Source organism: Theropithecus gelada, chromosome 1 (assembly GCF_003255815.1).
Source record: "Theropithecus gelada isolate Dixy chromosome 1, Tgel_1.0, whole genome shotgun sequence".
Classification (NCBI taxonomy): domain Eukaryota; kingdom Metazoa; phylum Chordata; class Mammalia; order Primates; family Cercopithecidae; genus Theropithecus; species Theropithecus gelada.
Window position 1 is genome coordinate 71680098 of NC_037668.1, and position 27506 is coordinate 71707603.

General features: G+C 41.8%; 1 protein-coding gene across 1 annotated transcript in view; it reads left to right on the plus strand.

The window, feature by feature from the left end:
- ST3GAL3 (ST3 beta-galactoside alpha-2,3-sialyltransferase 3) overlaps nt 1-27506 on the plus strand; it is a 234131-nt gene that overhangs the window by 121309 nt on the left and 85316 nt on the right. The window contains 1 exon segment of the mRNA XM_025384323.1: nt 14759-14851. Within this exon segment, the coding sequence (XP_025240108.1) occupies nt 14759-14851 (93 nt within the window).

The window sequence follows — 27506 nt, forward strand, 5'->3', positions numbered from 1 at the left end:
TCCTGAGCCGATGTGGGCCTTCTGGGAGCAGATTTAATTAAATGGAAGTTTCATCTGTTTCTGCTGGGTGTGGGCAAGTGCTCTGTGCTCTGGGAAAGCTCTGTCTGCTGCCACAGTGTGGTGTTTTACAGTTGTCATGTGGGCAAGAGCATGGGGACTTTAATGCTCAGTCTAATTTCATAAGGAATTCCATGTGAAGACACAAAAATATAAAAATGAAAGCAAACAACTCTTAATCCCCAGAGCCTTGTGAAAACCAGGTCATTTGTAATAGTGGATAAACATGGAGCAGTCTAAATATAGCCTGAGGTGAGTTTTACGCTTCTAAAACAGCCTGTCAAGTTCTCTAGGGCTTCAAGGGGAAAGCATTTATTGAGCACCTACTGTATGCCCAGTGGTGCACTAGGTACTTTCTATGTTACCTTTTCCCGCAACATTTGCTTAATCTCATCCAGTATCATGGCTTTAAATGTAATCTATATGCTGATGACGCCTACATTTATATCAAGCCCAGTTCTCTTTCCCCACACTCCAGACTCATTTACCCAATTGCCTCCTTCATTTGGATGTGTATTAGGCATCTCACACTTAACATGTCCAGAACCAAACTCCAGCCTTTTCTACCCCAGGAAATGGCAGCTAACTACATCCTTCCATTGCTCACATCAAATGCTGTAGCATCATTTCTTTGACACTCAAATCTGATAATCAGTAAACCCTATTAGCTTTACCTTAAATACCCTCAGATCCAATCACTTCTCACTACCTCTATATCATCACTCTGTCCAAACCACCACCTCCCACTGAACTTTTGCACTCCTAACTAGTCTTCCAGATTTTATGCTTGCTTCTCTGTGGTCTGTTTCCACACTGAAGCCAAAGTGATCCTATTAAAATACAAGACAGGTCTTATTACTCCTGTGATCAGAACTCCCCAATGGCTCCCCATTTCTTGTAGAATGACAGCCAGAACCTTTACAGTGCTCACCAGGGCCCTACATGGTCTACACCTTGGTTTCTTGTTGGTCTCCTGATTTATTGTTTTATCCTGGGCTCCTTGCTGTGATTTGGATACTCCAGGCCTGTTCCCGCCTCAAGACTCTTGGCATTTGATCATTCCCTTGTCTGGAACACTCTTCCCCAGATACCTGCAGAGATTGTGCACTCCCTTACCTTTTTAGAACGTAGTTCAAATGTTACCTTCTTAATAAAATCTCCCTTACCCATCCCATTTAAAATCATAGCCCCATCCCCTATTGGCATTCCCTGTTCCCCTTTACTATGTCATTTTCTCCAGGGTGTCTATCACTCTCAGATGCTGCATATGTTTTTACTTGTTTATTGTCTGTCTCCATCTACTAGAGTAGATGAAAAATAGAAATAGAAAAAAATAGTTTCTCTATTTTGTTCCCTACATTTTCTAGCAGCAAAACCAGTGTCTACTGTATTACTTGTTGATCAATTAATAAATATTTGTTGCGTGGATAAATGGTGGACAACTCTATGAAGTAGATGGTATTTAAATGCATTTTAACAAATGTGAAAATGACTAAGAAGGAATAAGTAATTTACTTGTGTTCACAGAACTAAATGTGATCAAGCCAGTATTTGAACCCTTCTCTGCCTGCCTCCAAACTTTTTTACTTTTCTCACTATTCAACATAGCTTTCTGTTTTTCCAAATTCACAGTCAGTTTGATCCTACGTTTTAACTATATACCAGAAGCTTTGTAAGGGCAAGAAGTAGGAATGTTCTGCTCACAGATATATTCACAATGCCTAGTACAGTGTTTATGTGCATAGTAAATACCAATAAATATTTGTTCAGTCAATCAAGGACAGAAGGAAGAGGGTATGAGTAAGAGAGAATAGAGCCACCTTTAATAACAAAATCCAGATCTTTCAAGTATTGTTATTAGAAGATTTTTAGGGAGGGGGGTGCAGTGGTGAGGACTGTCAGGTGGCCCCTTCCTTTATCTAACCCTGACTTTCCCCATCTCCTGGAGAGACTGTCACTTGAAGAACTTCTGCCACCATCATGCTGACTTCAGAGGGCCAGCTTCTGTTTAATGCCTTAAAAAAAAAAAAAAAAAGAGGAAAGGGGGGTGTGTATGGTGGGGGGACACTTTCTTTTGGCTCCTCTAAGCAAAGCTAAAAATATTTCACTAAAGATTAAAAGAGGACAACAGAGAAATTCACCTTGAGAGGACAAGAAATCCAAAGGAGTAGTCTGGTTTCCAAAATGATTCTGTCTCTTCTATAGCTAGCACAAGCCAGGGCCATACTTACTTCACAACAGGAGAGCACGGCATTGCAGGATTTGGCTAGCTTCCTTGCTTCATGACATCTAGCCTTTTTCACAGCCCACTATTCAAAGACTTTCTCCTAGACATCTTGAGCTATGTGATCAAGACCGAAAGAGCCAAATTCCCACTTTGCAGCTTACCGAGGACTCTCTCTGCACAGTGGTTTTTGACCTTGACTGCAGATTGGAATCACCTAGAGAGCCTAAAAAATTACTGATGCCTGCATCCCATCCTCTAGAGATTTTGAAGTCATTGAGCGAGGACACAGCCTTTGCATTAGGATTTTTAAAGCTGCCCAGGTGAGTCTAATATGCAGCCAAATTGAGAACCACTGCTTTAATAAAAGATTCTGTTTCCTGTCTGAGGAAGTCTCCACTTCCCTAGATAATTGATACCAAGAATAAATCTGTCTGTACAAAGGAGTATGTCTATGTGTGATGATTCATAACTAAGACCTCGCTACCCAGAGATTCTTATTTAGTTGATCAGGAATTGGGGCTCAGGTACCTTTATGTTTGAACATTCTCTCAGACGATTCTAATGTGCCAGCGTCAAGAACCATGAAGTGACCTCAGGCTTGTCACTATAATCATATCGGAATATAATATAACAACTACTGCAGAATATCATAATAGTTATGTTAGGGTAGTGCAGTTGCAGCTACTTTCTTTTCTTTTGATTGAAAATATTGTTTTTATTACACCCTTACAATGAAAATAAATGTTTGGATGTTTCTGTAATTTTTTCAAACTTTCATTATGGGCTATAGATCTCTAGACACTATTTTCAGAAATCCATCTTATATTAGTTTTTGGTTACCAATTTTTTCTCTAGTTTTTCTTAATGGTCTTTTAAAATCTCAGCCAATTGAAGAACTTCCTATACATTATATTGACTAATTTATCTTGTCCTTATCTATAATTGAAATAAATATATGTGTAAAGATGTAATATTTGTCTTTTCTATGCTGCCAAACTCCAGGAGACCTGAGGGTGGAACTTGAGAAGTCTGGAGGAATGGGCAGAGACCAAATTATGTGGGGCTTTAGAGATAACAAGGAGAAATTTGGGCTTCATCTCAAGGGCAAAAGATGCCTTGAAGAGTTTTAAGCAGATGAGTAGTGACATAATCAGTTTTGACCCTTAGGAAGATGTCTTTGGCTGCAAGAAGGTAATTTGATTAGAGCGGGCAAGAATGGAAAGGGAGAGGGTACTTAGGAGGCTATAGTAGAAGTACAGAGTAGAAATCAACAGAGAAAATCAACAAAACAAAAGCTAGTTCTTTGCAAATATCTATAAAATTGATAAACCTCTAGCCAAAAAGAGAGAAAGAGAAGATATAAATTACTAATATGAGAAGTGAACATAGGATCATCACTACTAATCCATAGATATTAAAAAAATAATGGGCTGGGTGAGGTGGTTCACCCTATAGTCCCAGCACTTTGGAAGGCTGAGGCAGGAGGATCGCTTGAGCCCAGGAACTTAAGACCAGCTTGGGCAACGTAGGGAGACCTCGTCTCTTCAAAAAAACAAAATTAGCCGGTTGTGCCTGTAATCCCAGCTACTTAGTAGGTTGAGATGGGAGTATCACTTGAGCCTGAGAGGTCAAGGCTGCAGTGAGCTGTGATCACACCACTGCACTCCAGCCTGGGCAACAGATTGAGACCCTGTCTCAAAACAAAAGAAAAAGGATAATAAAAGAACATTGTGAACAACTCTGTACTCACAAATCTGGTAACTTAGTTGAAATGGACTGATTCCTTAAAAGACAGAAACCACCAAAACTGACACAGGGAGAAATAGACAATCTGAATAAATTTATACCTACTAAAGAAATTAAATCACTAATTAATAACTTTCCAAAACAGAAACAAGAGTCTCAGATGGTTTTACTGGTGGATTCTATCAAAATTTAAGGGAAAAAATGATACCAAATGGTACCAGTTCTCTACAATGTCTTCCAGAAAATCAAAGCAGTAAGAACGCTTTCTAACTCATTCTATGCGTCCAACATTAGCCTAGACATTACCCTATTACCCAAATAAAGATATTGTGAGAAAGGAAAACTACAGACCAATATCTCTGATGAACATGCTCCAGAAATCCTCAACAAAATTATTAGCAAATTGAATTCAGCAATGTATAAAAAGAATTACATGTTGCAGCCAAGTGGGATTTATCCCAGGTATGCAAGGCTGGTTCAGCTTTCAAAAATTAATTAATGCATATTCCGTGACATCAACAGGCTAAAGAAGAAAAATCGTATATCCATAGATGTAAAAAAACCATTTGATACAATCCAATACCTATTCATGATTTTTTTTAAAGTTATCAGCAGACTATGAGTAGAGGGGAACTTCTTCAATTTGATCAAAAAACCTATAGCTAACATCTTGCTTAGTGATGAGAAACTGGATTCTTTTCCCCTAAGATTGAGAAAAAACCAAGGATGTCCCCCCGCACCACTCCTGTTCAACATTATACTAAAGTCTTCACTAACACAGTAAGACAAGAAAAGGAAATAAAAGGCATACAGATTGGGAAGGAAGAAATAAAACTGACACTGTTCACAGATGACATGATTGTCTATGTAGAAAATCCCAAAGATTGGCAAAAACATTCTGGAACTAATGAGCAATTAAGGCAAGTTTTCAGGCTGTGAGGTTAACATACAAAAGGCATTTGCTTTTCTATATACCAGCAAGAAGCAGTTGGAATTTAAAATTTAAAACACGGTGTTGTTTACATTAGTGCCAAAAAAAAGGAAATACTTAGGGATAAATCTGATGAAATATGTGTGAATGTGTTTGTGCACAGATTCATATATGAATGAAGAAAACTACAAAACTCTAATGAAAGACATCACATAAATCTAGATAAATGGATATTCCACATTTTGATAGAAGGACTCAGTATTGGGTTTTGGGGTTTTTTGGAAACAGGGTTGCCCAGACTGGAGTGTAGCGGTGCAACCACGGCTCACTGCTGCCTTGACCTCCCAGGCTCAAGTGGTCCTCCTACCTCAGCCTCTCAAGTAGCTGGGACTACAGGCATGTGCTACCACACCCAGCTAATTTATTTATTATTTATTTATTTTTATTTTGTAGAGTGAGGGTCTTGCTATGTTGTTGGGGCTGGTGTCAAACTCCAGTGTCAAGCAGTCCTCCTGCTTTGGCCTCCCAAAGTGCCAGGATTACAGGTGTGAGCCACTGTGCCCAGCCTCAATATTATTAAGATGTCAGTTCTCTACTTGATCTATACATTCGATGTAATCAGAATCAAAATTGCAGCAAGTAATTTTATGAATATCAACAAACTTATGTTAAAGTTTATGTGGAAAGGCAGAAGACCCAGAATCTACTGACGATGAAGAAGAAAGTTGGAGGATTGACAGTACCTGACTCCAGACCTACAATAAAGCTATCAGGATACAATCAAGATAGCATGGTATTGGCAAAAGAATGGACAAATAGATCAATAGAATAGGATAGAGATCGCATAAATTTACCCACACAAATATAGTCTGTTGATCTCAGACAAAGGAGCAAAGGCAATTCAATGGAAAAAAGGATAATTTTTTAAACAAATGATACTGGAATAATTAGATATCTGTATGTACAAATTAATCATTCACCTTGTACCTTTCACAAAAATTAACTCAAAATGGAACCTAAATAGACTAAATGTAAAACCTGAAACTATAATAAACTTCTGGAAGGTAACATAGAAAATTTATGTGACTTTGGGTTTGGTAATGAGTTTTTAGATACAAAACCAAAAGCACAATTCAGGAAAGAAAAATCAATAAGTTGATTTTATTAAACTCTAAAACTTGTACTCTGTGAAGTTCACCGTTAAGTGAATGAAAAAACAAGCCACAAACTGGGGAAAAAATTGCAAATGCATACCTGATTAAGGACTTGTATTCAGAATATACAGAGAACTCTTAAAACTCAACATTAAGAAAACAACCAACCCAATTAAAAAAATGGGCAAAAGAACCAAAAAGACACCCTTTCCAGATGGTCAAAAAAGATACGCAGATGGAAAATAAGCATATGAAAAGATGCTTGCGTTATATGTCATTAAGGAAATGCAAATTAAAACAACAGTGAAATACTATCACACCTATTAGAATGACTCAAAACAAAACAAAACAAAAACCTGACAGTCTCAAATGCTGACAAGGATGTGGAGCAGTAGGAACTCTCATTAACTGCTGGTGGAAATGCATAATGGTTTGGCCACTTTGGAGCACAGTTTGACTGCAGCTTACGAAGTGAAGCATAATATGACCATATGTTCTAGCAGTCACCCTCCTAAGTGTTTACCCAGTGGAACTGAAAACTTATATCTACACAAAAACTATACATGAATATTTATAGCAGCTTTATTCATAATTGCCAGTAACTGGAAGCATCAAGATGTCCTCAAACTGTGGCACATCTAGACAATGGACTACTATTCAGCACTAAAAAGAAATGTCTGTTTAAAAAACAAACAAACAAACAACAACAAAAAAAACACCACTAAGGGCTTTTAAATCAGGAAATATAAAAAGTATATTTCATAAAACAGCTATAACCAACATCCAAGGACTTTGAAATCAGAACGGTCTATATTCAAATCTTCCTTCTACCACTTCCTAGTTGCATTTTTTTATTTCTTTGTTCATAAAATGGGAAGAATAATTCCTATCGTATAGGACTGTTTAAGGATTAACAGTGATGTAAATAAAAGTAAATTAAAACAAAAACAAAACCCCTGATACTGCTGAATAATTGTTGGTTACATTCCTCCACTCTATTATTTTGCTTCCCAAATATAACTTACGAATATTCTTCCTGCCTGTATCCATTGTTGCCCCTTCAACCAGGTCTCCTCATTTCTCTCTTGGACTAGTGCATGTCATTCATCTGCATAAAAATCCTTCAGTGGCGCCCCATTGCCTCCATCAGCAAGTCAAGACTCCTCGTCCTAGCAGCAAGACCATGCTGTGGTCTCACAGGCTTTGTTCTGTCAATACTAACGTATTTGCAGTTTCTGATGTGTGCCAGGCTCTCTTTCTGCTTTGGACCCTTGCACATGTTGTATCCTTGGCTGAGAATGCCCTTCTACTTTCTCTCTTTTCTTGACAGTACCTCCTCAAGATACCCGCCCTAATTCCCAAGACCACTTTAATTGTCTGTCTCCTCCATATGTTTTATATAACAGTGGTTGTACTTATACCCAAAGGTAATCTTTTTTTTTTTTTGAGATGGAGTCTCGCTCTGTCGCCCAGGCTGGAGTGCAGTGGCGTGACCTCAGCTCACTGCAAGCTCCGCCTCCCAGGTTCACATCATTCTCCTGCCTCAGCCTCCCAAGTAGCTAGGACTACAGGTGCCTACCACCACGCCCAGCTAATTTTTTTTCCATCAGCCCTATAAAATGTACATTACTATAGCTATTTTAAGAGTTAGGGAAACCGGTTGTGTCTTACCTGAGGTTGCATACCTAGTAAGTGACTTAAACTCCAGTTTTCTTACCTTAAACTGATTATGCTTTACATCAAAGAAAGTTGGGGCTTTGGTAAGAACAGGATAGAATTTTGGAGTCAGTTTTCTCTTGTCAAAAATGAAAATAATACTTGCCTTAGAGTAGGACTGCTCCAAAGGTGGACAGGGCCCTGGCCAAATATGTTTTGCAAGGCCTCTGCCTGCATAAGCCAGTTGATAGGTCCATGTATGGTATAATGACTTACTAAGGATTTAGAACAATGGGTAGAGAAGAGATGCTTATGTATTTGTTTGTTATCCAATCAGTGCATATGAAAATTCTTTTGGGTACCCAGACACCACCACCTTTTTCTACTCAGGTTCAGGAACCATCTCTTTGTGTTTTCTATTGTCAAATATATCATTGCTGGAAAGTTTCCTATCTCCTGCCACAAAAAACAAGTATCTGTATTATTAGTACTCAATGCCATGGCTTTTTGGAAACTGTTTTGTGGAAACGGTGATCTTCTCCCTTCAGTTCTCCAGTATAGTTCAGTTCATGCTGGATACATCATTTCATGAGGCTGCACTATCCTTCCTGAGGCCTGGGAGTACTGTCTTCCAGTGACTCTCTCAAAGATGGGACTGCTTTGTTGGTGATGACCACACATACCAGTGTCAAAGAGTGCAGGGAAAATGTGAATGGTAATGTTTTCTGGTCATGTTAAATGTATCATTTGACATTTTATAGTGTAAACAGAACAGTGCATCTTCCAACCATGGCTTCTCCTGGACTCCTTCAGCCCCACATGCCTGGGTCTAAGGGAGGTACTACTTTTTAGAGGATTATTGTAAAGCTAAATTAGATCATTAGATCCCCTGTCTGGTACCTGGTTTGTGCTCAGTGAATGTTACTTCCCTTGTGTTTTTCACTACCACCCAGAAAGAGGATGTGTTTTTATTTTTAAGGAAATGAAGTGTGGAAGCAAAATTGAATTGGAGAGTCACGGCAGATCTCTGGTGGAGTGCTTCCGTGAGAATTGTCTGTTGAAGCACTTGGAGAACTTAGTGGGGAGCATCCCTCCAGCTAAGATGAAGTAAATTACAAGGCCCTGAAGACAAATGTAACCTGGAGTAATGTCAGCTTGAGAATCACTGATCAAATAGAAATGTGGCCTGGTTTGATGAAAAGGTATTGCAGTGCCTAGCAGCAAGAGCAGAAAGGCAGGGCCTCCGGAGCTGAGAAATACCACAAGTTTCAGATGACTCAGATCAAGCAGTCCCTTTTTTCTTAAAGTGATAGAAGACATTTGACAGTGCTTCAGCATTTATCATAGATGGCTGTACATGGGGCAAAAGCTGTAGAGAAACCCGAGTCTACATTGGAGGTCACAAAGAGCAAAGAGTCAGTGATGTCTAGGGTAGAATGGATTGGCACAGCCCATATGTGGGTAGATGAAGGAAACTGGTGACAATGCAAGAAGACCCAGCAGACCTGGAGTAACGGGTCAGACAGGCAGCAATCAGAGGAGATAGAAGTTGTCCTTAAGGAGAAGCATTTCCATCTTGGGGCTTGAGAGGATCTATGGCAGTAAAGGTTATTTCAAAAAAAAAAAAAAAATTAAAGTGAAAATATTTAATGACAGAATAGGATTACTCAAGCTAGGCACAGCTGCTTCTGCCATTTCCCTCATCATATCATTATCCCAGAAACAACTCTCAAGTACTTGGAGAAAGGCATCCTCATGAGGAAGGTAGAAGATGGAATTGAAGAATTCCCTCCTCTGTGGATGGAGCGAGCTCTGTGCGAAGAGGCTCATCTGCACGCTCATGCATGTCCCCCTAGCATGGTCACACTGGCTTTGATTAAGCTGCTGGGTTGTTAGGCAGTGTGCTAAGTACTGCATACATGGTCTTCTTTTCTCATAACAAGTGCTTTAAACTAAATTAGCACATGAATTGAGGGAGCGGGCATGGTAGGGGCTGATCTGAGTCCAGTCCTCTCTGCAGTGATTCTAGAAACTAGACTGTTGGTTACATGATGTCCATCACTGATCTGTAGAGTCCTCAGGAATAACCATCAATGACCCTTTCCCAGTTTCTCTGGCCATCACCCTACTTCCCCCTTACACTTCCTGTTGATTAACCTTCCAAGGCAAGGTAACCAACTGATTTCAGTCCAGCATTTTATTGGGTACTTGTATACTCTGTGCCATACATGCTATGCTAAATGATCATATTCTATGAAAGATATTTAAATAGACAATTACTCTTCAGTGTAATGAAGTATAATGCTAGGCCTTAACTATGTCCTAGTCATCATTGTATCCTTAATCCCAGGCCAGTTAGTTAGCATGTACTGAACACCAACAAGGGGCCAGGCACCATACTCAGTGCCAGCCCTTCCTTCTCAGCGTAACTGTTACAAAAAATTTTATAAAATAAGTACTAGTGTAATCCCAGTTTTAAAGTTGTGGAAATTAAGGGCACAAAACAATTTAAAAGACATGCCCCAAATCACACAGCTATTAAGAGAGCCAGGATAAAAATCCAAGCAGAGTGTCTTCATTGTCTCTAAATATTTGTTGCAGGAGAAATGAGAGGCAGAAAGGGGAAGGCAGTAGGAGAGTAGGGGAATAAGTGAGCAAGCGAAGATGAAGGTCTGCCCCAGGTAGCTCAGGTCCACAGGGGGATCAGTTTATTCTACCTGGGAAGGGAAGCATCATGGAAAGTTCGCAAGGGAAGTGGTGCTTAGAGAATAGGCGTCTCTGGCCAAGGCAGGCTAAGGGAGTAGAGCTAAGGCTAGCCCTTCCATTTTTGTGCTAGATCCTTTCCCCCCCTGCCTTCTCAAAGACATTCTCCCCCAACCTGGCCAACATGGTGAAACCTTGTCTACAAAAAATACAAAAATTAGTCGGGCGTGGTGGCGGGCGCCTGTAACCCCAGCTACTCAGGAGGCTGAGCCAGGAGAATCCCTTGAACCTGGGAGGTGGAGGTTGCAGTGAGCCGAGATTGCGCCACCGCACTCCAGCCTGGGCGACAGAGTGAGACTCCATCTCAGAAAACAGACAGACAACAAAAAGAAACATTCTCCCTACAACTGTCCTATCTCTACTGCATCGTGAGTTTTTCTTTTATTCTAACCAGCTTCTAAACTTAGGAAAATATTTCCTAACCTCAAAAAACAATTTACCCTGCTTCCCCGCTCCAGCTATTGCCCCATTTCTTTGTTCCTTTGTAACAGAACTCCTAAAAATAGTCTGTTTCATGACTTCAGTTTCTCTCCTCCTGTTTTTTCTTAAACCCAGTGAAACGAGTTTCACCTCCACATTCCAGTGGAATGGCTATTGTTGAGGTCGGTGGTGACCTCCCTGTTGCCAAATCCAGCAGTTAGTCCTGTGGCCACACCTTACTGGACCTGCACAGTGTGTGATGCAGTTGGTCTCTGCGTCCTTCCTGTGATACTTCGTTCACCGCAGCATCACACTCTCCTGCTCTTTCAGCCTCCTGCAGTGCTACTCCTCGCCTCCCAAATGCTGATCCTTCAGACACACGCCAGTCAGGGCACCCTCCCACTGGATATCATGTGGTGACTCTCCCTGTGATTGGATCTGAACCCAAGCCAGGCGCTCATGGCAGCCACGCGTCTCACACAGCGTGTGTGTGGCACCCCAGAGGATAGGCATCCCCTCCAAATGTGCTCCCTCACCACATCCTCATGCGATTGTTGGAATTACGTGGTTTCCACTGCACATGGGGAAGCTGAAAATCAGATTTTCCATCACTTGCTTGTCAGTGTCCTCTGTGAAAGTTTCTGATTCCAGATCTGATGCTTTTCCCATTTATGACCCATTGCTTGGCCTGATTCCTTAAACTCGCTCCTCCTGAGTGAAGCAGGAGAGTGGAAGCGTCTGGTTCCTTCTTTGGGACTCCAGCCTGTCCATCTGGATTTCCTCTTGTGAGTGCAGTGGTGACACTCTTCACCCCAGGGGCTTGGTAGTCACATTTGCAGGACAATGGGTGCTCTTACTGGGTTTAATGCTAAATCTCCCAAAATGAAAGGCCAGCTGCAGAGTAGGAGAAGAACAAGGGCTGAGTGATTTGATCAGACATCTGTGGGGGCCTGCTGGCATTTGGAGTGTGAGTGCCTTAGAGAGACTAACTATTCTGGCCCCAGGGAGTTGGCGACAGTTAATCTTGGTGGTTTTGACCGCTAACTGCCCTAGAGGTCCCAGCCTGCTGGATGACTCAGAATCCCCAACACTCCCCCTATTCTTCTCTCACTGGGATAGTCAGGAGGCCATTTCTAAGGCATTTTAATTTGGTAATAACTTGACATGACCCACTGTACCCAGAGTTGTATGTTTTAGGAGTTACTGTCGCTTTCTAAATGAGGGGTTCATTTGGAGCCCATCATCCTTGATGTTGAACTGCCTTGCACTGCCGTGGAGGCAGCAGTATCTCCTGCCTTGCCTGCTGGGCTCCAGCTCCCTCTCCATTGTAGATGACATGATCCTGTGCCCGCTGGACTGTCCCACAGCCCTTCTTTAAGCACCTTGTCAAAAGTTGAGGGGGTAAATTAGAGAGAAAAAAGGTGGCCAAAGGTTTGTCCGTTGTGCGTTTATTTCTGCACTGCACTGTGTTAAGAAGGGCACCTGCTGTCCATCTTTCTGCTGTTTATGAAACCTTCTAGAATTCAGAAAGACCACAGGAACTCACAGCACGAGGCAGGCAAGCACATGGTGGGAGATTGGGAGACAGGACATGAAGAGACTCAAAATGCCTTACTGCCGCGGACCAGAGCTCTGTGAGACCTTCTGGACTGTCTTCTCCACCCTGTCTCCAACTGTGTTGACCACTCCTGTGCTGTCCTGTGCCTTCCTCTGTGACCGTGTTGGTGGCAGTGCCCTGTTAAGAGTTCCTGCACTGGTGTTAGAGACCTTGGGTTCTAATCCAGTGTCTACCACTTGTATGATCTTGGATTAGTCTCTTCATCTTTCTAGGCCTTGTGTGCAAATTAATTCATAGCACCAACTCAGAGAGTTGTTGAGAGAGCTAATTGAAAACATCTAGAACGTTTTCGTCACTGTGCCTAGTCAAAAAGCTTGTAATCAGTTCTGTAATTGCACCGAGGTTTATATTTCATTTCAAAAATACAGTTGTTTACATAAGAAAAGATTGTTTTGCTCTTGTTAAAATTCTGGCTTTCTTTTGCCTACCAAATAAAGTCCCAGCTCCTTGGCTTGTCACTCAGCCTTCAGGTTGCATTTCAGGCTTTGAATTTCCTTGGTGGGGGATGCTTGAAAATGTAGATTTCTAAAAGAAATTGTGCGTTGATCAGATGAGTTTGTCTATGTTCAATGAGCAGTTACTCTGTGTAAGGCTCTGGGCTAGGCCCGAGGGGTCTATGGTGAATCAGACATGACAGTAGGCAGTGGCATCATCATTTCTTGTACCACCACTCCACACCCACCCGCCCAGACCCTGCAGAAGGCATCCTGGAGGGTAGGCTTCCCACAGAGCCCCATCACAGTAGAGCAGCTGGGCACCAGAGTGTTGGCAGCAGGCCCAAGGGTGGGGGTGGAGGAGGTGGGGACTCAGAACTGGCAGTCAGCCAGGGCTCACTCAGGTGCCCCAGCATGCAGGGCCTCCAGCCCACAGAACCCATTCACTGACTATATCCTGTTCTTTGGTTGTGATCTTCTCTAGACTGAATGGTGCAGAGATTTTGGTGGCAGGACAGTGACTCCAGACCCAAATTGAATGCATAAGGACATTGAAACCCAAAGATGTGAGGTGGCATGATTGTGGTCACACAGCAACAAGCCAGGATTAGAACACAAGTCCTCTGAAAAATATGCAGCAGTCTCGGCCTTGTGGGTTCCTGAGATTGCGTTGTCTGCAGTGAGACTTTCAGGGTCATTTTGTTCCTTAAGAAAGTTATAGGGGTCTTCTCTGTGCCCATTTATGCAAGGCACTGGAGAGGGTAGGCAGGGTTAAATCAGACTCTGACCTTAGGATTTTACAGTGTGTCAAGGGAGACATACTACCAAAAATTACAATACAGAATAGCAAGTGCTGGGGGTAAGTATATGATGTGAGGGGCAGGGGGAGTGACTGTACAAGCACAGAGGAGGCACTTAGCCCAATCCGAGGGTCAGAGAATCACTCCCAGTGAAGCTGATATTTAAGCTTAATCATGAAGGACCAGTAGTTATTAGCCAGATGAAGAAGGACAAGGAATAACATTCCAGGCAGAGAGACTAGGAAAGCATCCTCAACTAAAAGTCTAATGGTTACATCAATAACCCCAATTACATACATTTATCATGTCTGTATTCGGCCACTGTTCGGGACAGTTCCCACTATTGGGGAATGGTTCCTACTGGGTGGATCATAGCATGAATGGAGAGAATAAAAGCAGATGAGGCTGGCCATGTAGGAACATACAAGGAAGGTGGAAAGGCAGGGGCTCTGACCATCAAAGCCTGAGTATCTCTCTCCTGTGAACTCCAAGCACCACTCCCCCGGGTATTGGAGCCTTGATAGAGCTCCTCATTTCCTTGGTATCAGGCTTCCTGCAAAGAATCTGTGAGTATGAGCTGGGCATGGTGGCTCCATGCCTGTAATCCCAACACTTTGGGAGGCCGAGGCGAGAGGATCGCTTGAACTCAGGAGTTCAAGACCTGCCTAGGCAACACAGTGAAACCCTGTCTCTTAAAAAGAAATCTGTGAGAATCCAGGTAAGTTCCTTTTACAGATACTATCCAGGGGCCTGACTTATTTATCTATTCCTTTAGGGTTTGGGGATTTATTTTGTTTTTACCCTTAAAGCCTTAATGTGGAAAAATGCCTGAAGTGCTGATTGTAGGAATGAAGCTTCACTCAAGAGTCAAACACCTACAGCTCCTTACAAATTAATAACCCACTCAGTGCTCAGTACCTGGCAAGCTGTAACTTTCCTTCTCTTCCCATAGGCCTGCTGAGTTAGCCACCAAGTACGCAAACTTTTCAGAGGGAGCTTGCAAGCCTGGCTATGCCTCAGCCTTGATGACGGCCATCTTCCCCCGGTAAGTGCTTCTGTTTCCTCCACTGCCTAGACAGCCTGGTCTGGGGTCCAAGAGCCAGAAACTCTGCCTCTCACAGCCAGTCATGTTCTCCTATGCTCTGGAAACCATGGGTTCCTGGAAAGGACTCTGCCTTTAAGTTGGTTCCTACTCCAGTCCTACTCCATGCCCTTGCTTTGCCTTACTCCCATCCTGTCTCTGGAGCTTGCACCTTGTGGCACAGCCTGTTTCTGCGGAAGGATAACCTACATGGTTGCCCCATGCAAGCCAGGTATCCAGAGGCAGCCAGAGAAGGCTGCCAAGCACAGAAGCTCCTAGACCTAGTATCAGTGGCCAAACGAACTTTTTTGGAAGCTGGGACCAACTAGCTGGCTTCAGGGAGGCATATCCAAATAAAGCAGGGAACAAAGAGAAATTTCTGAGGCTGTCTTGAGTTTTAGCACTTTCCTTCTCTGTCCATTTTGCATTCTGGAGCTGCTGGCTTCTTTGGCACCTGACAGAATCTGTGCATAACCTAGGGAGTTCCTTTTACCAAATGCTGCTAAGGAATCTTGCTTACCGATCCATCCTCCTTTTTGGTTTTCTTTTCTGAAGCCTTGATGTGGAAAAGGAGCTGAAGTGCTGAGATTGTCTTTGGAGTGCAGTGAAACTGTCAGAGTCATTTTGTTCCTTCTGATTTGGAGGGGCTGGAGGAAAGGCTGCCTAGGATTGTCTGGGCACTTGGACCACCAGAGGAGTGCTAGGGGTGGGCTCTGCTCATTGGGGGAAGGACTTGCCTCCCATCCCTTAGAAGGCTGAGGTTAAGACACACAATGTGCTTGCAAAGGAATGCTGAGAAACAGCTGGCCCCAAAGTAACTCCAGGATATTTGGTTTTTATGCTCCCTTTCTTTTCTAATGTGAGCAGTCTCAGCTTAGCTCCTTGTGTAAAGCAAGGGCTATGCTGACTGAGTATCCAGTGCTCAGATAGAGATCTCTTTGTCCAGGGTCTGCCTTCTGAATTGATTCCAAATATTTTGCTTCCTCCAGCTATTTATTGAGTGCCCCTGTGTCTGGCTTTGTGTTCTATATTCTTTTTTTTTTTTTTTTTTTTGAGACGGAGTCTCGCTCTGTCGCCCAGGCTGGAGTGCTGTGGCCGGATCTCAGCTCACTGCAAGCTCCGCCTCCTGGGTTCCCGCCATTCTCCTGTCTCAGCCTCCCGAGTAGCTGGGACTACAGGCGCCCGCCACCTCGCCCGGCTAGTTTTTCGTATTTTTTAGTAGAGACGGGGTTTCACCGTGTTAGCCAGGGTGGTCTCGATCTCCTGACCTCGTGATCCACCCGTCTCGGCCTCCCAAAGTGCTGGGATTACAGGCTTGAGCCACCGCGCCCGGCCTGTGTTCTATATTCTTAACACAAGTTTTTGCAAGCCTATATGACTCAGTCCCTTGGCCCAGACACCTGTGAGTTTTCCTTGACCAGTATATAGGTTTCTTTTACTTTTTCTAATTGAAAGTAAGATAGGCATGTGGAAAACAAAATAAAACAAAAAAAAACCTCAAACAATACAAGAGGTATACTGCCACTCCAGGCCCCTTCCAGAGACAGCCAATATTACCATAAATGGGAACATACTGTATTTAGTATTCTGTGCTGTGTATTAGGCCATTCTTGCATGTCTATGAAAAAATATCTGAGACTGGGTAAATTGTAAAGAAAAGAGGTTTAATTGGCTTATGGTTCATTAGGCTTTACAGGAAGTATGGTGCTGGCATCTGCTTCACTTCTAGGAGGGCCCCAGGAAACTTAAAATCATGCCAGAAAGCAAAGGGGGAGCAGGCACGTCATATGGCAAAAGCAGGAGCAAGTGAGTGAAAGAGAAGAAGTGCTACACACTTTTAAACAACCATATCTCACAAGAATTCACTCACTATCACAAGAACAGAACCAGGAGGATGGTTCTAAGTCATTAATGAGAAACCAACCCCATGATCCAGTCACCTACCACCAGGTCCCATTGGAGATTACATTTTTTTCCTTCCTTTTTTTTTTTTTTTTTTTTTTGAGACAGGGTCTTGCGCTGTTGCCCAGGCTGGAGTGCACTGGTGCAATCTTGGCTCACTGCAGCCTTGACCTCCGGGCTCAAGCAATTAGCCCACCTCAGCCTCCCGAGTAGTTGGGACTCCAGGCACATGCAACCACACCTAGCTAATTTTTATATTTCTGGTAGAGGTGGGGTTTTGCCCTGTTGCCCAGGCTGGTCTCAAACTCCTGGACTCAAGCGATCCACCCACTTTGGCCTCCCAAAGTGCTGGGATTACAGGTTTGGGCCACTGAGCCTGGCTGGGGATTACCTTGCAACGTAAGATTTGGGCAGGGACAGATATTCAGACTGTATCATTCTGTCCCTGGCCCCCACAAATCTTATGTCCTTCTCACATGTTAACGTACAGTCATCCCTTCTCAATAGGCCCTGCAAAATCTTAACTCATTCTAGCATTAACTCTTAAAGTCCTGAGTCCCATATCTAAATTCTTATCTGGAAATGAGTTCCTTTAACCTATGAGACTGTAAAATCAAAACAAGTTGCTTACTTCTGAGATACAATGGGGGTATAGGCATTGGGTAAACATTCCCATTCCAAAAAGGGGTAATCAGCCATAAGAAAGGGCCCTCAAGTTTGAAACCCATCAAGGTAGTCATTAAATCTTAAAGCTCCAAAATGATCTCCTTTGACTCCATGTCCCACATTCAGGGCACACTGGTGCAAGAAGTGGGATCCCAAGATCTTGGGCAGCTCTGCCCCTGTGGCTTTGCAGAGTGCAGTCCCTGCGGCTGCTCTCATGGGCTGGCATTGAGTGCCTGAGGCTTTTTCAGGTGCAGGGTATAAACTGCTGGTGGATTTACCATTCTGGGGACTAGAGGATGTGGCCCCCTTCTCACAGCTCCACAAGGCAGTTTCCCAGTGGGGACCCTGTGTGAGGGCTCCAATCTCACATTTCCCCTCCACACTGCCCTAGTAGAGGTTCTCTGTGAGGGCTCTACTCCTGCAGCAGGCTTTTGCTTGGGCAGCCAGGCTTTTCCATACATCCTCTGAAATCTAGGTGGAAGCATCCAAGAATCCTCCATTCTTGTAGTCTGTGCACTCTTAACACCACATGGAAGCTGTCAAAGCTTGCAGCTTGCATTCTCCAAAGTGGCAGCCTGAGCTGTACCTTGCCCTTTTTGAGACATGGCTAGAGCTGGAGCAGCCAGGATGTGGGGAGCAGTGTCCTGAGGTTGCATAGGGGCCAGGCCCTGGGCCCGACCCATGAAACCATTTTGTCTCCTGGGCCTCAGGAACTATGATGGAAGGGGCTACCTCAAAAATCTCTAAAATGCCTTTGAGGCTTTTTCCCTGTTGTCTTAGATATTAGCACTTGGTTATTTTTTAGTTATGCAAATGTCTCTAGCAAGTGGTTACTCCACAGCCTGCTTGAATTCCTCTTCTGAAAAAGCTTTTTCTTTCTTTGCCATGTGACTTGGCTGCAAATTTTCCCAATTTTTATGTTCTGCTTCGCTTTTCAATATAAATTCCAACTTTAAGTCATTTACTTGCACCCGTATCTGAGTGTAAGCTCTTAGGAGCAGCCAGTCATATCTTGAATGCTTTGCTGCTTAGAAATTTCTTCTGCCAGATACGCAATCATCACTCTCAAGTTCAAACTTCCACAGATCCCTTGGGAAAGGGCACAGTGCAACCAAGCTCTTTGCTAAGGCATAACATGTTATGACCTTTGCTGCATTTCCCAGTGAGTTCCTCATTTCAATCTGAGACCTTGTTAGCCTAGATTTCATTGTCCATATCCCTATCAACATTTTGGTTACAACCATTTAACCAGTCTCTAAGAAGTTCCAAACTTGCCCTCATCTTCCTGTCTTCTTGTGAGCCCTCCAAACTCTTCCAACCTCTATCCATTACCCGGTTCCGAAGTCATTTCCACATTTTCAGGTATCTTTCTAACAATACCTTACTCCTGGTACCAGTTTTCTGTATTAGGCCATTCTTGGCATTGCTACAACGAAATATCTGAGATTGGCTAAATTATAAAGAAAGAGGTTTAATTGGCTCACAGTTCTGCAGGCTTTACAGGAAGTGTGGTGCTGGCATCTGCTTACCTTCTAGGGAGGCATCAGAAAGCTTACAATCATGGCAGAAGGCAAATGGAGAGCAGGCCTCCATTTGTCATTTGGCAAAAGTAAGAGCAAGTGAGAGAGGGGAGGTGCCACACACTTTTAAACAACTAGATATTGTAAGAATTCACTCACTATCACACGGGAACGGTGAAAAACCATTCTTGAGAAATCAACCTCCGTGATCCAATCCCACCAGGCCCCACCTCCAACATTGGGGATTACCTTTCTACATGAGATTTGAGTGAGGACAATTATCCAAACTATATCATGTATCTTCCTTTTTACTCCTAAGAATATAGGTTAGAGATTATTATATTACCCACATAAATGGATCCACTTCATTTTTAAAATGAATGCATAATATACAATTGTATGACTGTATCATAATTTTATTCAAATTAAGGTTAAATTAAAATTATTGGTTAATTAAAGGTTAAAATTGTTGGTTAATTGAAGGTTAATTAAAATTATTGGCCTGGTGCAGTGGCTCACGCCTGTAATCCCAGCATTTTGGGAGGCCAAAATAGGCGGGTCACTTGAGGTCAGGAGTTTGAGACCAGCCTGGTCAACATGGCAAAACCCTGTCTCTACTAAAAATGCAAAAATTAGCTGGGTATGGTGACACACACCTGTAATCACAGTTACTTGGGAGTCTGAGGCAGGAGAATCGCTTGAACCAGGAGGCAGAGGTTGCAGCGAGCTGAGATCGCATCACTGCACTCTAGGCTGGGCAACAGAGTAAGACTCCATCTAAAAAATAAATAAATAAAATAAAATAAATTTTGTTTCAAATTAAAGTTTATTGAAGTTTAATTTACAAACAAAATTTCCCTTTTAGTGTAGTTCTGTAAATTTTTATGAATACATACTTTGTGTAGCCACCATTACAATCAATAGTACATTTCCAGCAATCTTAAAATATTCCTTTTTGCTCCTTTGTAGTTAACCTTTCCCCTTACCCCCAGCCCTTGGCAACTACTGTAGTGTTTCCAGAACGTCACATCAATGGAATCGATTATATAGCATGAAGCCTTTTGAGTTTGCATCTTTAACTCAGTGTAACACATTTGTGATTCATACATGTGCTATGTGCATCAGTTGTTTGTTCTTTTTATGCTGATTAGTATTCCATCGAATGGATATAACACAGTCTGATTACCTACTCAGAGGTCAGAAGACATATATATGGGTTAATTCCAGCTCTTGGTAACTGTAAATAAAGCTACTATAAACGTTAGTACAGGTTTTTGTGTAAATGTATGTATTCATTTTTCTTGAGTAAATACCTAGGAATGGAATGGCTAGGTCCCATGGTAACTGTTTTCCAATGTGATTGTACTGTTTGCTTTCCCACCAGCAGTGAATGACAGTTCCAGTTGCTCTACATCCTTGCCATCAGTCTTTTTGATTTTAGCCATTCTAGTAGGTCTGTAGTGATATCTCAATATCTAAAATTATGGTTTTAATTTGCAGTTTACTAATGACTGACAATGAGAAATATCTTTTCATGTGTTTATTTTCCATTCTTTTATCTTTAGAGAACTGTCCCAGTCTGTTGCCTTTTTTTTTTTTTTTTTTGAGATGAAGTCTCACTCTGTCGCCCAGACTGGAGTGCAGTGGCATGATTGCAGTTCACTGCAAGCTCCACCTCCCGGGTTCACACCATTCTCTTGCCACAGCCTCCCAAGTAGCTGGGACTACAGGCACCCGCCACCACACCCGGCCGATTTTTTGTATTTTTAGTAGAGGCGGAGTTTCACCGTGTTATCCAGGATGGTCTCCTTTCTCCTGACCTCATGATCTGCCTGCCTCAGCCTCCCAAGGTGCTGGGATTACAGGCATGAGCCACTGCGCCCAGCTTGTTGCCATTTTTTAATTGGTGGTTTACCTTATTGAACTATAAGAGTTTTTTAAACTTCTGGACAGAAGCCCTTTGTCAGATATGTGATTTGCAGTTACCTTCCTGTCTCTTACCATTCTCTTTACAATGTCTTTCACAGAGCAGAAATTTCTAATCTTGGTAAAGTCTAATTTTCTACATTTTCTTTTATGGATTGTGCTTTCAGTATTGCATCTGAGATATCTTTCTCCAGTCTAAGGTCAAGAAGCTTTCTCTTGTTTTATTTCAGAATTTTGAGTTAATTTTTGTGTATATAAAAGATTAGAGTTGCCGGGCACGGTGGCTCATGCCTGTAATCCCAGCACTTTGGCAGGCCGAGGCAGGCAGATCACGAGGTCAGGAGATCGAGACCATCCTGGCTAACACGGTGAAAACCCGTCTCTACTAAATATACAAAAAATTAGCTGGGCATGGTGGCGGGCGCCTGTAGTCCCAGCTACTCAGGAGGCTGAGGCAGGAAAATGGCGTGAACCCGGGAGGTGGAGCTTGCAGTGAGCTGAGATCGTGTCACTGCACTCCAGCCTGGGCGACAGAGCGAGACTCCGTCTCCAAAAATAAAAAAGATAAGAGTTGAGGTTCACTGGCCGGGCGCAGTGGCTCACACCTGTAATCCCAGCACTTGGGGAGGCTGAGGCGGGCAGATCATGAAGTCAGGAGATCAAGACCATCAGGGCTGACACAGTGAAACCCCATCTCTACTAAAAATACAAAAAATTAGCTGGGTGTGGTGGTGTGTGCCTGTAGTCCCATCTACTCGGGAGGCTGAGGCAGAAGATTCGCATTAACCCGGAGGTTTAATGAGCTGGAGGTTGCAATGAGCTGAGATTGCGCCACTGCACTCCAGACAAAGCAAGACTCCCTCTCAAAAAGAAAAAAAGAGTTTATGTTCACTTTTTGCACGTGGATGTTCAGTTGTTCCAGAACCATTTGTTAAAGACTCTGCTTTCTCCTTTGAATTACCTTGGCATGTTTGTCGAAAATCAGTTGAACGTATATGTGTAGGTCTCCTTCTGGACTCCCTAATCTATTCTGTTGATTTATGACTTTGTGCCAGTATCACTCATACATGGACAGTCTTCTCGTCTGTTACTAAAGACAGTTTTATTTCTTCCTTTTAAATCTGTATGTCTCATTTCCTTTTTCCTGCTTTATTGCGCTGTACAGTATTAAATAGGTGAGGTGAGAGTGAACAGCCTTGCCTGTTCCCGGTCTTAGGAGGAAAACATCTAGTCTTTTACCATTATGGTGTTAGCTGTAGGTTTTTCATAGATACCCTTTTTTAGGTAGAGGAAGTTCTCTTCTGTTCCTAGTTTCCTGAGAGTGTTTATCATGAATAGATGTTGAATTTTGTCAAATGCTTTTTCTGCATATTTTGGGAAGATCATATGGCTTTTCTTTTTTAGTCTATTAATATGATGAATTACATTGATTTCTTTCTCATTAATTGACTTTGAATGTTGAACCAATCTTTCATTTGTAGGATAAACTTCATTTGGTCTTGGTATATTGTCCTTTTTACACATTGCTGTATTCAATTTGCTAAAAGTTTTCAAGGATTTTTGTGTCTGGTTATGAAAGATACTGGTCTGTAGTTTTCTTGTGATGTCTTTAGTTTTGGTAATACAGTAATGCTGGCTTCAGAATAAGCGGGAAAATATTTCTTCATCTTCCTACAAATTTTGTGTGCAATTGGTAATATTTTTCATGAAATGTTTGGTAGAATTCACCAGCAAAATCTAGGCCTGTCTGAAGAAAAAACAGTTTTTTTTTTTTTTTTTTTTTTTTTTTGAGACTGAGTCTGGCTCTGTCGCCCAGGCTGGAGTGCGGTGGCCGGATCTCAGCTCACTGCAAGCTCCGCCTCCCGGGTTCACGCCATTCTCCTGCCTCAGCCTCCCGAGTAGCTGGGACCACAGGCGCCCGCCACTTCGCCCGGCTAGTTTTTGTATTTTTTAGTAGAGACGGGGTTTCACCGTGTTAGCCAGGATGGTCTCGATCTCCTGACCTCGTGATCCGCCCGTCTCGGCCTCCCAAAGTGCTGGGATTACAGGCTTGAGCCACCGCGCCCGGCCGAAAAAACAGTTTTTTATCTCTATTCTCATGCACCACTGAACACACTTCTGACACCAGATGTGTCACAGTTTTTCTCACACATGAAGCAGTTCTTCAGCAGACCCTACTGTGTGTCCTATAATTCAATTCAGTTCTGACATTATCCACCTGGAGATGGCGTCAGATCCCACAGGTTGACGGCTCAACAGGACTATACCTCACTTCAGATGCTAATCACAAGTAGTGGGTTGTTACCTATACATCTCACCAGCCAGCTATAAATTGTGAATTCCAAGACCACCGCCTCTTGGGTTTGATCTGTTTGCTAGAGCAGCTCACAGAATTCAGGGAAACTTGTGTTTATCCGTTTGTTATAAAGGATATCACCAAGGATACAGATGAACAGCCAGATGGAAGAGATGCATAGGGCATGGCATGTGGTAAGGGGTTCACCACCCTCAGGGGACCTCCATGTGTTCAGCAGTCTGAAAGCTCTCTGAACCTTGTCCTTTTGGGTTTTTATGGAGGTTTCTATAAACCCTGTGGAGGATTACATAGGCATGATTCATTGCATCATTGACCACTGGTGATCACATCAACCTTCAGCCCTTTCCCATCCCCAGAGGTCAGAGGGTGAGACTGAAAGTTCCAGCCCTCTAATTGCGTGGTTGGTTCCCCTGCCAACCAGCACCCAACATAAGGCTATCCAGAAGTCACCTCATGAGAACAAAAGATGTTCCCATCACCCAGGAAATTTGAAGGAATTTAGCAGCTCTCTGTCAGATGTGCTCTTATCAGTCAGGAAATTACAAAGGTCTTAAGAGCTCTGAGTCAGAAACTAGGGTCAAAGACTAGATATTAGAACAAAAGATTCTCTTAGTGCCCCTATCTGTAAGGATTTTAGGAGCTTTATGTAGGGACCAGGAGCAGAGACCAATATTTATATTTTTTATTATTTCATAGCCTGCACAGTCTTTGTAGGAAGGCTTTTGTTGTTTTTGGTTTCTTTTCGAGACAGAGTTTCTGTTGCTCAGGCTGGAGTACAGTGGCGCGATCTCTGCTTACTGCAACCTTCGCCTCCTGGGTTCAAGCAATTCTTGTGCCTCAGCCTCCTGAGTAGTTGGGATTACAGGTGTGCACCATCACGCCCAGCAAATTTTTGTATTTTTAGTAGAGACGGAGTTTTGCCATGTTTGCTGGGCTGGTCTTGGACTCTTGGCCTCCAGTGATCCACTGGCCTCAGCTTCCCAAAGTGCTGGAATTACAGGCGTGAGCCACCACGCCTAGCCAGGGAAGGTTTTTATTATCATTATTATTACGAATTAAATTTCTTTAATTCTAGAGTTATGCAGGTTTTTCTGTTTCTTCTTTGGTAGCATGTCTTTCAAGGAAGTTTTGCCTTTTTTCTAAGTTGTTGAATTTATTAGCATAAAATTGTGTGTAATATTCACTTATTATTATTTTAATGTCTAGGATAGAGACAGAGTCCTCTCTTTCATGCCTGATATTGGTAATTTGCATTTTTTCTCTCTTTTTCTTAATTCATCTGGTTTGAGGTCTATCATTTTTTATTGGTCCTCTCAAATAACTAGCTTTTAGTTCCGTTGGTTCTTGTCTGTTGATATTTTTTCCACTATATAATTGATTTCTGTGCCTATCTTCATTTTTTTATTTTTTCACTTTTCTCTTTGTTGGACTTTAATTTATTGTTTTTTTTTTCCTTAGGCTAGAAGTTAGATCATTGATTTTATTTATTTCTAATATAGACATTGTAATGCTATAAATTTCACTCTATATATTGCATTGACTGCATCTTACAAATTTTGATATGTTGTATTTTTATCTTTGTTGAGTTAAAAATATTATCTAACTTTACTTGTGATTTCTACTTTGGCCCATTAGTTCTTTTGAAGTATTTTTGCTTAATTTCCTAATATTTGTGGGTATTCCAGATATCTTTGTGTTATAGATTTCTGATTTATCTTTGCTGTGATCCAAATATACGTTATATGATTTTAATACTTTTAAATTGATTAAAATCTGAGTTATGGGACAAAATATGGTTGATTTTGGTGAATATTCTTTGTGTGCTTGAAAAGAAAATACTTCTGTTTTTGGGTATTCTATAAATGGCAATTAGCTTAGGTTGTTTTATGGTATGTGTCTAGTTTCTTATATCCTTACTGATTTTCTGTACACTTTTTCTAACAATTACTGACAGAGGGGCAATGAAGTCTTCATTTATCAGGTTTTATTTAATTTGTTTTGAAGCTCTGTCATTTGGTGTGTATACACTTAGGATTGTTGTATCCCATTTCTAATAGATTCCTTCATTATTTTGAAATGTCCCTTTTTCTTATTGATAGTCAAATAATTATTGTTGCAAAATCTTCCTTGTTTGATATTAATATAACCACTCTGGCCTCTATAAAATAAGCTGTATTGCGGTGTATGTTTTCATTCCTTTTATTCGGTTGGTGCAAAAGTAATTGTGGTTTTTGCAATTACTTTTGTCTGTGGGAAGGAGCATGTTTGTATTTGCCCTTGAGCTGTCCCAGGGGTGGTTGGGGAGCAGCCTATCTTTTTAACCTATTTGTGTCAGGCAGTCCTCCCACCTCAGCCTCTCAAGTAGCTGGGACCACAAACACATGTCACCATACCCAGGTAATTTTTGTATTTTTTGTAGAGACAAGGCTTTGCCGTGTTGTCTAGGCTGGTCTCAAATTCCCATTCTCAAGCAATCTGCCTGCCTCAGCCTCCCAAAGTGCTGGGATTACAGCCATGAGCCACCATGCCCAGCTTATTTATTCTTGTTTGAAATAATCAATCATTTAAAATAATTTAAAAATGAGAGTGGAAGGCAACCTACAGAATGGGAGAAAATATTTGCAAATCATATATCTGATAAGAGGTCAGTGTCCAGAAAATATAGAGAACTTATAATACTCAACAACAACAAAAAACTGATTTAAAAATGGGTAGAGAACTTGAATAGACACTTCTCTAAAGAAGATATACAAATGGCCAAAAAGCACATAAAAATGTGCTCAATGTTACTAATCACTAGGGAAAGCCCATGGAGAGTAAAACGCTAGAATCTTTCTAATAACTTTGCCCTACACCATGGTCTAAATGATTACGGCTAAGTGGCTACACAGTATTTTCTTTTTCTAGAATAATTTTCTAGAGATACCACCTCACATCCATTAGGATACTATGGCTGTTATCCCAAAACCAGAACATAGCAAGTGTTGACAAGCATGTAGAGAAATTAGAATCCTTGTGCACTCCTTGTGGGAATGTAAAATGTACAACAACTGTGGAAAACAGGATGCAGTTCCTAAAAACACTGAAAATAGGATTACCGTATGATCCAGCAATTCCCCTTCTGGGTATATACCAAAAATAATTGAAAAAACAGGGCTCCAAAGGGTGTTTGTAGCAGGATCATTCATCATTGCCAAAAAGTAGAAGCAACTCAAGTGTTTATTGACAGATGAAAGGGTAAACAAAATGTGGTATGCATAAGCAGTGGAATGTTATTCAGCCTGAAAAAGGAAGGAAATTCTGACACATATTACAACATGAACGAACCTTGAGGACATTATGCTAAATGAAATGAGCCAGTTAAACAAAAACAAATATCTTGTGATTCCATTCATATGAGGTGCCTAGAGAAATCAAATTCATCGAGACAGAAAGTAGAATGTGGTTTCCATGTGCTGGGAGGAGGCAGGAATAGAGAGTTACTGTATAATAGATATAGAGTTTCTGTTTTGCAAGATGAAAAACCGCTCTGGATATTGGCTACAGAGCAGTGTGAAAACAACTAATACTACTGAATTGTACACTTAAAAATGGTTAGGATGGTACATTTTATGTTAGTGCATTTTACTACGGTTCAAACATTTTAAAAGTTTTTGTAATGAGAGGGAAACTTCTTTTATATTTACTCACAAAGTTTTCTTTACTGTTGGTCTTTCTTCCTTTGTGTAAATACATATTTCCATATGGTATCCCTTTTCTTCTGCCTGAAGAACTTCATTTAACATTTCTTGTGGGCAGGTCCGATGACTGTGAAGTCTTTCAGTATTGGTTTGTCTGAACAAGTCTTTATTTTACCTTCAATTTTGAAAGACTTTAAAAAATTTTTTGGCTAAGTATACGCTTCTAGGTTGACGGTTCCCCGTTGTCACTTCTACCACCCCTCCCCCACTACTTTAAATATGTAACTCTATTTACTTGCTTCATTCCTGAAAAAACATCTTCTGTCATTCTTACCTATATTCCTTTGTATGTAGCATTTCCATTTTCTTCTGGCTGCCTGTTGAGATTTTTCTCTTTACCACTGGTTTCCAGCAATTTTATTATGATGTACTTTGTTGTGGTTTTCTTTTTTTCTTTTTTTTTTTTTTTGGCATAGGGATGGAGTTTCGCTCTTGTTGCCCAGGTTGGAGTGCAGTGGCACAGTCCTGGCTCAGTGCAACTTCCGCCTCTCGGGTTCAAGCAATTCTCCTACCTCAGCCTCCGAGTAGCTGGGATTACAGGCATGCAC